Raw genomic sequence first — 14593 nt, forward strand, 5'->3', positions numbered from 1 at the left:
ATATAAGAATACACGATACTTATAATAATAATGCGCAAAAAAGGCCCCTAGGTCTAATAATAGATATTGTCACATAGTGTTCAACTTAACACGATACTGAATTTAAAACAAAAGTAAAGCTTGGGATTTTTTATTGTTTTCTTTTTCTCCAATCCATTGTGTTAGGCGAGAGTAAGTTCTACAGTTACATACACTGATACATGGCGTCACAGTCATAACAACGGTATTGCGCAATTACGCTGGTTATTTCCTTAAACATGTTAAAGGAAAGGTGTTTTCAGTTTCCGTGATTTGCGGCTCATTTAGAGAAGTATTGTGTATAGGCATTAGCAGAAACACCTAATAATAGAATAGGTTTTATCCATACCGACAGGGGCGTTGCGCGATTTCTTGTGCGACCCATGATACGGTTCAATCTTATTGATCAATAGACCCTAGATACAAGAGTGGATACAAAATCTACCATGGAACACGCACAATGGTAGATTTAGTATCCGCTCCTGCATCTAGGGTCCCCAATATTGATCAATATTTTGATCGTGTATGGGCCGCATTAATCAGCTGGATAAAATCTAAATGTCGGGGTAAAGATGAAAACAAAATCTCGGCTGCATCATTTTGACCTGCATGATATTATCATGATTATCGGTAAGATTTATATAGAATCCCGGGCATAGCGTAGGCCCTATACATACCGTTTTTTGGGAGACTGTACAGTCATGTAGAGTCTGAGTTTCCAGAATGGCCTTCATTTGGGACAATGTAGGTCCTACTCGCGTAGCGCGCGCACAAAATGTATTTTAAACTATTTTGGCTCATAATCGGGGTGAGATTTGGTTGGAAAACGTGTGCCCTTTGCCTGGCCGATTTTCTCTTGCATTTATTGGAGGGGCCTAAGGGGACTTTTCTCTTTTATTTGTTGCCAGGGGGCCACTCTTCCCCCACCCGGCCCCGTTAGCTTCGCTACTGCATCATCAGGGGAGGGGTAGATAGGGCCTACTTGTGGTAATGTCATTACGTAGGCCTACTGGGCTGTTATTTTCTTTGGATGGGGGGTCTAAGTGAAGTTAACCCAGGAAAGAATCTGGTCCTTGGGTGGGGTGTACGGACACTCACGTCAGTGTTACCGTGTCCAGAACTGGCTGCGAGCTCTTTGAGTGGATAAGAATTTTGGATTTTTGCCTCCAACGGGCATTGACCTCTTATACGCACTAATTTTTAAATAGCATTAAATTAACAATATACCCCCCCCCCCCCTCCATTTAGTATATCAAAAATATGACACCCTACTGTGATATTTGTACCCTCCAAATGCAATTAGGCCGTACAGCCAATTAGTCATGTTAGTGACAAAGATGCAGGCCGTCAACGGATAGCTACGGATGTGTGAAACTGTCTCATTTTTTTTCGCTGCCGAGCGTGGCATAAAAAAAAACACTAAAAAAAATCATTTTAATGAAATAAAGATGTTGATTGCTGAAATTAAAAGAGAGAAAGCAGCACTGAAACTTGATTGAAACAATAATTATTATTTGCGTGACATGCGTTACGGTACTTAAACATGCTAGAATAACGCGCAACGTAGTAGGCCTATTTTCAGCACGGGAAATGTCTTTGGGGAATCCCCATTAAAGTCATCGCGGTGAAATAAATACACAGGCCTGTAAACACAAATCAGGTCAACACAGCGCCACCATTGCATCGAGGCACTCATTGTTTTAAATATATTTTTAAATACATTCGGATCCAATAAAGGTGGCGCTATTGCAAATTGATCAAACTTGCAGGGGCTGCCAGCCTGGCATTAATACTTGACTACAATTAATTGAGGCATGAAGGTGTGATTATATAACCAAGACTCAGATTGCCCTGCTGAAATGAGTAAGACAGATGATGGTGGATGCGATATCGCTATTTTTGACGTCGCCATTGGACACATAATCATGAAATCTTCACAAACAAATCTAAATCTGTTATGTGGTGTCAAAGCAAAATTATTTTACTCTAAAACCGTTGGGGTTCGACAAAGTACCCCACTGTAAGTATGTTGTTTTTAAATTTGTAACTGCTAACCGTGTATTTTGAATGGGCTGTCGGCCTTGTATTTTCGCCAGCGTCGAACGTCACGTGTTGCGTGTCCTATGCGCGCCTGGAATAAGATAGGCCTACGAGTAGTCTTTCCCCCTCATCGGCGAACCGAGGTCAATGGAAAAAATGACAAAATCTTCACAAATAGTCCACTTTTCTGGACCTTCCGGGTTTTGTGTACTAAACTTCAAATTTGTACGTCAAGTTATACGTCGCATCGTTTCGATTTGGTTTCTTTGATGCGATCGTGAAGAATTCCCTTTAAAATGCTTGGCATGTTTCACTAGGGGTTTTAAAAATGTATGTCCACTTTACCAAACTTTGATCAGCTCGTGATCGGCGGGCCTTATAACATCGCGGATTAATATCAAAATATTTTGATTTGAGAATTGTCTTGTGACATCTTGCCAGAAGCATCACGAATAGGCCTATTATTAGCCTAATTCAAGTCCTAATACTTTGTCTATAACATGTACTCATATACACACAAAATAAAGACCAGGCAGGTCAACTAATAACACTCTTAACGTGGGTCTATACTTTTTGGCGTAGTGGTAATAAGCCTAACACTTCCCGCCTATTAGGGGCTGATCAATCATCTGAATTCTTACCGTGAGGAGGAAACTTAAAAGTTCGACTGATATCGTGCTATAAGGGACTGTGCAATAATTATTTGTAGGCCCTACCCCGTGGTGCATGGTGAATTTTCAAAGCAAAATTCCCCCGGCCGTGCCAACAAATTTTTGCCCCCCCCCTCTTTGATGTGCCAAACCCCCTTTTTTTATGACGTGCCAAAATCTTTGCCCCCTCCTCTTACACATACATGCAAGATTTTGGAGAACCCAATTTAAAACCTTAAATTGTCTTATAATATAATGCGAGCGCAGCAAGCAGGAAATTTTGCATATTTGAACGTGTTCCTAATGTTATCTTACACTTTTTAGGGCGTATAGAAACGGTGCCCAAAACATTAGTGCCAAAAATCGCTTTACCCCCCTTGATCTGCAAAAATCGCTTGACCAACCTGCCAAAAAATGCTTCCCCCCTTTTGGCTTGCCAAAAAAACTTTGCCCTCCCCCCTCCACACATAATTATTGCACCACTCCTAAACGAAGGAAGTCCTGTAGGGTGGAGGAGTCCAAAACTTCTAAAAAAACTTCGATTACGTTTGTCAAAAACTAGTTAAAATGACGGTAAAAGTTGATCTTTCGGGTTGGAATTGTGACAATTTCACACTTACGTTTCAAGGACGGAGGGAGGGAGGAGGGTCGAGGGTGAGGTCAGCTTCTAACAAAAGCACTTAATTGATAGGACGTCGTTGAACATTTTTCAATCGGGGTGGGGTCATTCTTTTCCAGGATGTTTGTTGGTTTTCAATGATTTGTTTTGTTATTAAATTATTTTGTCTTAATTTTCCTGGACACAAAATAAAACACACACATACTGCTGCTGTTTAATATTTGGATATAACTTATATAATTTAATACGAAATAATTACGCAGAACAACTATCTCTTTACAAACATATAAGACAAAAGCGTGCTGTTTATATACTTTATCAGATCAGATTTCCATCGTCAAAAACGAACAGTAGGCCTACAAGAAATTTAAACAAACAAACAAAATATCAATTATGATTATTGTCAGATGCAGTAAAATCAGACACATAAAATAGTGCAAGTTTCCATCAATCGATTCGATACACACTTTCGGATATCATGGAGTAAAAGCACGAGTAAAGTTTGTTCTCCAATGGACGAAAATAATTCATCGATTTTTGAACTCTGAAAGAGCAAGACAGAATAGGCTGGAAATCCAGGCTCTACACCTCAACTGGATTTTCAGTGCCCTCTATACGGGAGGTGTAAATTTGTTCTGAAATAGCCCAATCCGTATGATATAGCTAGAATGTTTCCAAATTATGCAAGAACAGAATATAAATGGCAAAATTTCGCTTTTATCACTAGAGGTTAAAGTTCTTTTCATACGAACATTGAACCACAGACTCTCGAATATTATTATCTCTCACGTATGACCCGGGGTATGACCCCGATTATCATTCAATGACTCGTAACATGAACAATAAAATAACACAAAATAACTTTTTATGAGTTGTAATTAATTGAACGGAACAGACAGGCCGGTAGGCCTATAGGATATCAATCTAATCTTAAAGTCAATACTTAAAAGTATAACGTAAAGAGCTATTCAGAGGTCCGTAAATATACAAAACGATATTATTAATATCCCCCCCACTTGCCTTTTGTGGTTATGCCTACTATTTAGTATTAAAGCCGTAATGTACGATCCACAGTGTCATCGCCCCGATAGCTTCATGGCAGAAAATGCCATGGTAGGTTCAATCCACAGCCACGCATGGCCATTGTGTTCCCACCTGTTTAATAGTTTTTAAATGCATAGTGGGCTGAAGGACATCCGACTAAGGCTAATGACATTAGCCTGTGACTGACCTCTGTACGGTCAGCGAGCATACATTCGCCATTGTCATCTGCTTATAGACTGCCTCTACGATAATCTCCTACACAGCCAGTTTGTGTCAGTCGGTCTGACACTCGTCGATCCTGTATGTTCGTGATAGCCACATACAGTCTGTCCCGAGACTACCTCCACGAGGGTCTACGCTGCGCTATTTAAAATCTTGAATTTTGGTCACTTTTTCAGCTCAAGACGCAAGCTACTCTCTCAAGACGCAAACTAACGACTATCATATCTGTTCAAAATATATATTCAAGTGCAAGGAACCACATCTGGTTTCTTTAAACGAAATCATTTACGGGACATATTCATCATTTTCCACCCCGGTATCCAAATATTTATCGTCTGAATATCAATCGTGCATAGCACATTTACGTGTATCGATCCCGTGTATTCATTTCAGTGTCTCTGGTTGTATAATGTAATTATCAACCGGGCGATGTCGGTGTGCGATCTTCAAATTAATATGAATTTAATATGATTTGTTGATAGGCCCTATATTTGTACTGTGGCGGCGGAAGCATTAAGGGCTATCATTTTCTTCGGGGGAGGGGGGGGGGGGTCCCAAATTTACAAAAAGTCGGCGTCAATAAAATTTCGACCCCCACCCCCGGGTCAGGAAGAAAATTGTTATGACCCCATATCAATGTCTCAAAGCGCCCGCGCGAGTTCGTGTTTCTTTGCGCGTCCGTTTCATTATGTTGTTATTTCCTCCTTTTTGTAAAAAAAATTTGCTATAAAATCGTGAAATTCTGATAAATATTTTGAAGAAAATTTACTTGATTCGATTATAGCTATAAAGCAATTGATAATTGTACTTCCAATTTCTGTAAATGAACCACAATGTTATGCTGTGTATACTTTTTAACGCTCGCAAATGTCATCCTAATTTTTAAATTTTTAAATTTTGAATTAATTTTTAAACTTAAAAGTTAAAAAAAAAATGCATTACGCAATCGTTTTTGAAACTACCAAGGGCTTTGAGACATAGCCTTTTAAAGCATTTTACGCATGCGTCAACTAAATTCACAGCTGCGAGCACATACTATTGCATTATAAATATTCTTTAACAGATTTGTTACAAACACAAGTAGCACAATAATAATGTATTTAAATATAACTTTTTTCTATATACAACTATACAAAATAACAACTAAAATGTTTTTGTTTTACTATGCATATGCTCAAATATGAATCAGTGTTGAAATTCAACGCAATAAAGATAAAAAGTTAAAATGCTTTTGTTCTTAAATAAAACAGTAACTATATTCATGTTATATACCGTAATTTAAAAACTTATAAACTGCACGTGATTGACATAGCTCGTTCGTAAAAACTTTCCTATGTACATCGAGATAATAATAAGAAGAATACACATGATACAGTCCGATTAAAAAAAAATATGTCTCAAAAGAACTTATAACAATATTAAAATCCCAAATATTAGAAATCACGGATGCAAATCATCATGAATCATACAACAGGCCTACATTCTCTACAAACTAGGGCGGTTCTGGTATCATAGCTGGACCATAATGCTTCGGATGGCAATATCGCGGTATACCGTTATGTTATTTAAGAGTTGATAAAATATAAAAAAGTGTTTACCAAAAAAAATTTTACAATAAAATGTTGATAACATTTTTAAAATGTTGGTGTAGTATTTATTCAAATAAAACGTTTTAAAAACGTTTTCATGACCTATACATAACCCGACATTTAAATGTTATTAAAACCGTTTAGACTTAACCCAAAACGTGTTTTTAACACGTTTAGATAACGTTTAAAAAAAATTTGGCGTTTGCTAGGTATATATCATACCAAAATAATAAGTTGAAATATTACATGTCGATCATGTCGATGGCTCGAATGCAACACTCACTGCATGCCTTCCCGCCATTTTTCCAGGGTCTGGATTTTGCGTTTAATTCAACAAATTCCACCCTCATTGAAGGCTATATGGTCTGGTGGCTTATTGGATTTGGACATTTCTTTGCTGTCACTTGAACTTCTAAAAAATTGGGTATTTCCCCCCAAAATGGAGACGAGGCTGTGGTGTTACACAGCAAAAAACGTTGCTTAAACACTTTTCTAAACACAATTTTGCCTTCACGTTTAGAAGCTTAACACCATGTGTCAAATTTCTGAACATTGGTCAGTGATGGTGTTCAATATCTAAACATCTGACATCCATATTCTAAACATAACGTTTCTAAACACATTCTTGCCTTCACTTTCTACACACTGGTTTTGCAGTGTACACCAAGTTCTCGATAAGATGATTTAGAAGTGATCATTACATTGTTAGAACACTGGGTAAAAAAAGTTGGATAAAATGTTTTACCCAACATTGGGTAAATTTTACCCAACATTGGGAAAATTTACCCAACATTGGGTAAATTTTACCCAACATTGGATATATTTTACCCAACATTGGGTAAATGTTACCCAACATTGGGTACATTTAACCCAAAATTGGGTAAAATTTACCCAATGTTGGGTAAAATTTACCCAACATTGGGTACATTTCACCCAACATTGGGTAAATTTGATTGAACATTGGGTAAATGTTACCCAACATTGGGTACATTATACACAAAAATTGGGTTAATTTTACCCAACATCGGGTTATTTTCAGTAACAATGTTGGGTAAACCTGTACCAAACATTGGGTAAAAATCATTACCCAACCTATGAGGGTTATCATGGTACCCAGCAGCACTTTTATCCAACTTTAATTTTTACTCAAGTATACATGTCCCCGGGTGCATGTCGACTGCTCAGTGCCAGAAGTGGGTAAGTAAAATAGCTGCCATCTGAGCTGCTATGTGTAGTTGAGTACAATATACTGTGTGTAAATTGCCTAATGTTCACATGGCAGCTATTGCACTTACCCACTTATGGCACTGACCAGTCGATATTCGCTGCCGTAGTGTACGTTAGTAACCATTGATTACTGGTTCAAGCCTGGGCTCACAGTTCCGAATTATGATATGTCATAGGCTTTGTGTTGTGATCATTTCGATCAGTGGTTAATAACAAAGAAATTGTGAGCCAGTTATAGCAGCGGTCATATTCTAACGTGCACTACGCCAGCGAATAAATTACCAGGTTTCCTTTCACGATGGCCAGACATTTATCTTCAAAAAGTTTAAAAACATGTTGCAATTATATATCCCTATATAATACAGAAACATGATCAGTGCAGACTGTGCAGTGATGATAATGCTGATTGGTCCATAAATTAGGCAATTCATATTCATGAATGTTATTGTCTGCGGATTGGTTAAAATGAAGCACGTGACTACACTGGTGTGGGTGGTGACATAGGAATAGCATCACGACAGTCGGGACATCCACGAGCTTTGAATGTACCTGTTTCAACACACCTGAAAGTAAAATATCAGAGAAATACAAAATAAAATTAATTATTTCCCAATTATTGCTCTTTTTTAGCTTCAGTAAAATATTAGTATCTCAGAGGCAAATTTTTATGCATTGTCACATTTGGTAAAAATAATAGGTCAAATCCTGTCACGTCTAATATATAGGTCAAACTGTATCAAAAGCTATCTTTAAAACTTATAATAGAATTGCAACTTCTTTCAAAATTGTAGCACGACATTGTTCAAAATTGCTTAATTTATATTGTCAAATGAAATTAGTCTAATCTTGCCTGATACTATATCTATCATGATTATATGCAGTAAGTATTGGTCAAATCTTGTCCAATGATATTAGTCATATCTTGCTGGGTCAGTGTCCCATCCAATAGGCCGATAATACAATTCCCTTACTTTGCATGATAGGACGCATATATGGTAACATCAAAGCGACTGTATATCTCATCGGGCTTATCTTCTATAACTTTGTGACACACACCGCAGTACAGAGACAAGACTCGTTTGGTCGAATCGTGTGATATGATAATTATTAGCCTTTTCGAGATATGGCGTACACGAAAGGAGGGCTGTCTTCAATATAGATAAAACCCGGCAAATTCAAAAGACTTTACCCATTTCGTGCAGCGCCATCCTATTGTGTCCGCCATATCTCGAAAAGCCAAATTGTAATATTTTGTCAAATAACTTGACTTTTTCACTTACTTTGCATGGTAGATATGGTGACATCCAAGCGCCTGTATCTCATTAGCTCTATCTCCAATAACTTCGTGACACACACCGCAGTACAGCGACAAGTCTTGTAAGTATTGGTCGAATCGTGTTGCATGTTCCTGAGCCGTTTTGATGTCACCAAGAACTTTGTGAAGTTGGTGTCCCAGCCAGTGGCATCTTAACATGAAAAGCTGTAAAGAAAAGGCAATTTATAAGTGTATACACGATGGGCCAACATTTTATCTATATTTCTTCTCAACATTCTATCTCAAAACTACCTATTCGCAAATGAAACATGAAATGACATAATAATATGTCATATGAGATGAAAAAAAGGTAGAGGAGCTCTCCCATCCCCCTTTTCATCTCCAATGACCTCATCTATATAATAATACTATAGTAGTTGGTCTGTGACTCTTGTCTGTGAGTCTGTCTGTCCGCCTATTTACTCGGAACTGACAGGTCGCAGGACCCTTAAACTTGTTGGGTAGGTGCGACTTGTACCTGTGTCTATACCGGAGTACAAAACTAGGGGTCTATCGGTGGCGATATTTGTCGAAAAAAGGGCGGTCATTCAGTAGGATTTCCAAAGTAACTTACTGGGCAAAAATGTGCAAACAATTAGCAATTTTGCAGCCAAATTTTGCAGCTAAAATTTGTTAAAAATGCACGCGAAGTGCGCAAAAATGCGCAGATTTGGTGTAAAGCTGATGAAAAATGGGGGTCATTGGGTGGCAGATTTGAAAGAGAAAAAAAAAAGCGGTCATTGGATGTAAGCTGATGAAAAAAGGGGGTCATTGGGTGGCAGATTTGCCTCAAAAAGGGGGGTCTATTGACAGGCACATGACGCGTACCATACCAATATACCCGGGGTCGCCATGGCTAGAATTCATCATAATAGTGCAAAGCGGGACAAAGGTTATTGTGACATATTGCACTTTCACACTAAGTATTCATTATTTATTACTTCCATTTTTATTCAATGAATTTACTCCAGAGGCAAAAACAATTAGGTACGCCAAATTAGTACGATTCATCATCTAAATCCATCATAATGGCACGTGCAGTCATTGGGTTTTTAGTGCTTTTTACCCCCGGGTCATTAATTAAAATTAAATTCTGTCTTTCTTTTACAAAAAATGATGTTCACCTACCCAAATAGGCATGTTTGTACTCGTGATGTTTTTTCCCTTTTTAATTTTTTTACACCACACAATTCACAACCCAAAGCGACCTCATCTTTACTGGGCAACTGCTATATATAGGCCTACATGTAAGGGTTACTCTGGGGTTACATGGTTCCGGGAATTTCCCGCAAGCAATTTTAGTCAGCTGCGTGCAAATCCTCATTTTCTATTATTAGAGGCGATTGAAAGTGTCAGTGTGGTCTAAAGAAAAATTTGTTGGACGAGTTAAATTGTCAATCACTTCAGAAGGACCGATAATGTCATTATATAGGCTACATTGTAATGGAATAGGATGTGAAGTTATTTGAGGAAGCTCGAATACACCCGACTGTTTTTGGTTTTGTTGCATATTATATCCCTCGAAAAACTATAATTATTGTAAACAATAAACGACAAAAGTGAACTGAATGCTGTGTCTATTATGTCCTCAAACCATACTACACAATACGCTTAATGCGACTTAAAAGTACAATAAACCCTGTTTTACATAATACCCTCGAAAAACTATAATTATTATTGTAAACAATAAACGAAAAAAAGTTAAACTGAATGTTGTGTTATGTCCTCAAATCAACACGCTTAATGTGTGATTTAAAGTACAGTAAACCCTAAAAAATAATTACTCTATAGGCTGATGATGATATTAGTATCATACACATGCTGGTATGTTCACCGAGATGTGACTGGGTGACATGAAGTCTCTTATCTTAATTATTCCATTTTAAAGTATCACGCATACGACTATACATTGCACCTTCCTATCTTTTCCGTCTCTCGGAGTCTCTTTCTACATCTAGAAATGTTTATCAATCTCAACTTGAAAGTGTATAATATAATGAGCTATTTCAGTTGAAATCGATACACCTCCTATGGAAGACATGACTTTAATATATTCCACATAGGGAGTGTGAATGTCAAATGTAATTACCTGAATAGGTTACTCTATTTGTAATCTACACTCCCTGTGTTGGTGATTTTAAGTCATGACTTCCATAGGGGATATGGATTTTAAATGAAATAACCCAATCATGCGCGTATTTTTTTTGGGGAGGGGGGCTTTGGGGGCGCCAGCCCCCCGGGGTCAAAGTAGGGGGCGGCAAAACAAAGGGGCGGCGGAAGAAGAAGGGCGGCAAAAAACAGGGGCGGCAAAAACGAAGGGGCGGCAAAACGAATTAGCAAAGAAAAAAGGGCGCCAAAAATTGAAAAAGCATAAAAAATTGTGAAAAAAGGTTGCTTTTGGGACGCTAGCGCCTAAAATCCTTTTTTTTTTTTGCTCTTCACTTTTTCAAACGACCGTGAAAAAAATTGGGTCAACCTTTTCGGGCTTGTTAAGGAAGGGGCGGCAAAATTGTTTCTTCTTCAGCCCCCGGGGTTGGGGCGGCCACGGTACGCCACTGCCAATAGTGCATTTACCTTGTTTCCAATGGCAGTAGCCATTTCCAGCGTCTTCAGATTGAGATTTATGGCCTACAAGAAAAGAGAAAATAACAAACATAAATTATAGGTTGTAATTATACTATTTTGTTACAAACATGCATGCAAAGCGACATGCAGTTTCAGATTCAGAAGAACTGAAGTACACTTATCATAACCTGACGACAGAAGGATTTCTTAAGGGATCTGGAATGAGCGTTTTGAGCGTTTGGACAGTATTTTTTGTGGGACATGAGAGCACATCAGACATATCGAATTGCATTCTGAATACGACGAATGTCTTTCTGATATCAAATAATTTTCATTTTTGAAATTCACGATATAATACAAATTTTATGACAAATTATTAAAATTTGATATTTTCACATTTTTGATATATACCGTAACAGTCCTCGAAGTAAATTTTGTAAATCTAATGATATATTCTTAAAGTGTATGTAGCTGGGAGGAAAAAGCCGACGATCAATTGAAAATTTTGACCTTTCATATTGAAGATATGGATTTTTTCCCAAAAGACCTAATTTTGGGAAAAAATCATATCTTCAATACGAGGTCAAATTTTTCAATTGATCGTCGGCTTTTCATCCCACCTACATACACTTTTTAAGTATAAATCATCAGATTTAAAGTTTACTTCAAGTACTGTTACATATCAAAAATATCAATTTTTAATCATTTGCCACAAAATGTGTATTACATTGAGAATTTCAAAAAATCAAAATTATTTGATATATCAGAAGGACATTCTTCGTATTCAGAATGCAATTCGATATGTCTGATGTGCTCTCATGTCCCACAATAAATACTTTCCAAACGTTCATACCCCACCCCTTAACTTGACTATATATATGCTTGAATTCTTGTGACACAGACAGACAGATAGTGAGAGAAAGAAAAAACAAATATGCACAATGAGAGAAATTGTTTATATTTTTTTATGCGGTATGCCTATTTTTCATAGACATATAGCAAGAATGACAGCAGGGTTGATTTTCCAGTTCCCGGATCTTCACGAAGAATAATACGCTGCAAAACATTGTTCAGTAATTGAGGACATACTGGTACTTGAAACGTTAAATGTTTAGCATTTAAACACTTTAATGTTTAAATCTTATACGCCGAAACACATTATCATATGAAATGTGTTTAGAATATAAACATTAAAGTGTTTAAATACCAGGCATTTAACTTTCTAAGCAACAATCTGTCCTCGATTTCTAAACACTGTTTTTGCAGTGAATCGAGTTTCAATTTTGAGAGAATCATTTTAACCAAACATGAGATGGAGTAAAAAGGTGAAAGAAATAAAAATAGAAGAATGGGAAATGGATTCTCAATTTTAAGAAATGGGTTTTAACAATACAGGGGACGGAGAAACGAAGGTGAAGGAAAGGAGGTGAAGGAAAGACAAAAAAAAATAAGACAAAAAAAATCCTCTCTATCTCTCTGTCAATATCACCCCCTCTCCCTCATCCAGTAGCGTAGCCAGCGGGGGGGGGGGGAGGGGCAGAGTGCCCCCCCTGACAAAAAAATGAAAGAGAAAATCAGGAGGGCAAAGGAAAAGAAAAAGGGCAAGGAGCCCCTTTTCTAGCAAAATTCAGGGCCAAAATAGTGTAAAATACAAAATTTGTCCGCGCACATTGTAAAAATAAAGCCCTTTTTAGCCGGATAATGGGCGAAAATAGTGTAAAATACCATTTTTTTTTCGCGCTACGCGCGCACATCATCCCAATAAGGCCCTTTTCGGGAAGCTCGAAGACATATATAGTCTTTATGTATTGTATGATGCAACTGCAATTTTTTTCGTCTGTGCCCCAAAATTTTATTTCCCCCCCCCCCTGACCAAGAAAGCTGGCTACGCCCCTGCCCTCACCCTCCCTCTCTCGTAAATGACTATCGTTGCTTCTGATTTATTTAGGACTTCTTGGTATATAGAAAATAATATACATCTCCGTAGTATTCGTTCTGTTTCCCCTGGGATATGGCCAAATGAAATCAACCAAAGAACGCTAATTACCTTGGGCAGGTGACTCACAACATGCTGATAGGCTACAACATCTTGAATATGTTATACATGGACATTATACCGATATATCTTGCGATGCATGGTTCAGTAGATATTTAGGGTTTTCACTTCCTGACTCATTTTGTAAATCGGTTAATTAAAAATATTGCCAGAAAAATTGAAATAATGTAAATATAGCTCGTGCACAATCTGCCTGACATTTCTGGATTAGGTTAACTTCTATATACAAATGGGGGAATTACGAGTGAACAGTTTTATTTTTATATTTTTCTAGCTTTACATTCATGTTTTGATGTTTTTAAAAGTATAATTATTGTTTCTTTTCTTTTCCCTTCCGTCCTTCATTCCTCCCTCCCCCTTCTTCTTACTTCATTTTCTTTTTTTTCTTCTTTTTTTTCTTCTTTCTTTCTTTCTTTCTTTCTTTCTTTCTTTCTTTCTTTCTGAATCTGTAAACGGACCCTTTCACAATATAAACAGATATGATATAAGTTTCTCAACAAATAAATCTCGTGCTATTTTGGTCTCAAATCTCTCTTTGAATAATCGTATGGCCACACATCCCCGTCACCATATCAGAGGTGAATTTATCCGGTAAATATTATATTTTTCTGCAACATATCTTTATTATTCTTTATCACCTTTCAGCATTATCCATTTAATACCCATGCACCCTGTACATCGTAAGACGCACGGGTGGGTGGTCTCTCGGCTAATGATACGACATTGTTATCTTTCACCAAGAACATATTTTTTTTTATCTACAGACTATTAAATTAATTCAATCAGTGTTGATGCATTAAGGGCTGGGGTATGAACGTTTGGACAGTATTTATTGTGGGACATTAGAGCACATCAGACATATCGAATTGCATTCTGAATACGAAGAATGTCCTTCTGATATCAAATAATTTTAATTTTTGAAATTCGCAATGTAATACACATTTTATGGCAAATCATTAAAAATTGATATTTTTGATATTTAACAGTACTCGAAGTAAACTTTATAAATCTGATGATTTATAAGTACTAGGCGGTTACCCGTATTTGGCGATTCTCGGCTCTCGCGGTTACCTGGCTGATGGTGACTGATGCCCATAGGACAGTTTTTACTAATTTGACCTCAGATGACCCCTTGTGACCTTGAAATGACCTTCCAAAATTTGGCTCTAAATGTTTTTTTTTATCTTCATGTATTTTTATTAACAAAACAAAGAAATCACATAGAAATCACAAGAAATCACATGGAAA

At 37.3% G+C, this 14593-nt stretch overlaps 1 protein-coding gene across 1 annotated transcript in view; it reads right to left on the bottom strand.

Annotated features, from left to right (window-relative positions):
• Positions 1 to 5133: 5133 nt before the first annotated feature.
• Positions 5134 to 14593, bottom strand: part of LOC140138696 (43 kDa receptor-associated protein of the synapse-like) — a 94751-nt gene continuing 85291 nt past the window's right edge. The window contains exons 4-6 of the mRNA XM_072160446.1: positions 11299 to 11352; positions 8690 to 8889; positions 5134 to 7972 (exon numbers count right to left, since the gene is read on the bottom strand). Coding sequence (XP_072016547.1) covers positions 7888 to 7972; positions 8690 to 8889; positions 11299 to 11352 — 339 coding nt within the window. The 3' untranslated portion in view covers positions 5134 to 7887. The remainder of the gene's footprint in view (positions 7973 to 8689; positions 8890 to 11298; positions 11353 to 14593) is intronic.

Source organism: Amphiura filiformis, chromosome 18 (assembly GCF_039555335.1).
Source record: "Amphiura filiformis chromosome 18, Afil_fr2py, whole genome shotgun sequence".
In the NCBI taxonomy this organism is placed as follows: Eukaryota; Metazoa; Echinodermata; class Ophiuroidea; order Amphilepidida; family Amphiuridae; genus Amphiura; species Amphiura filiformis.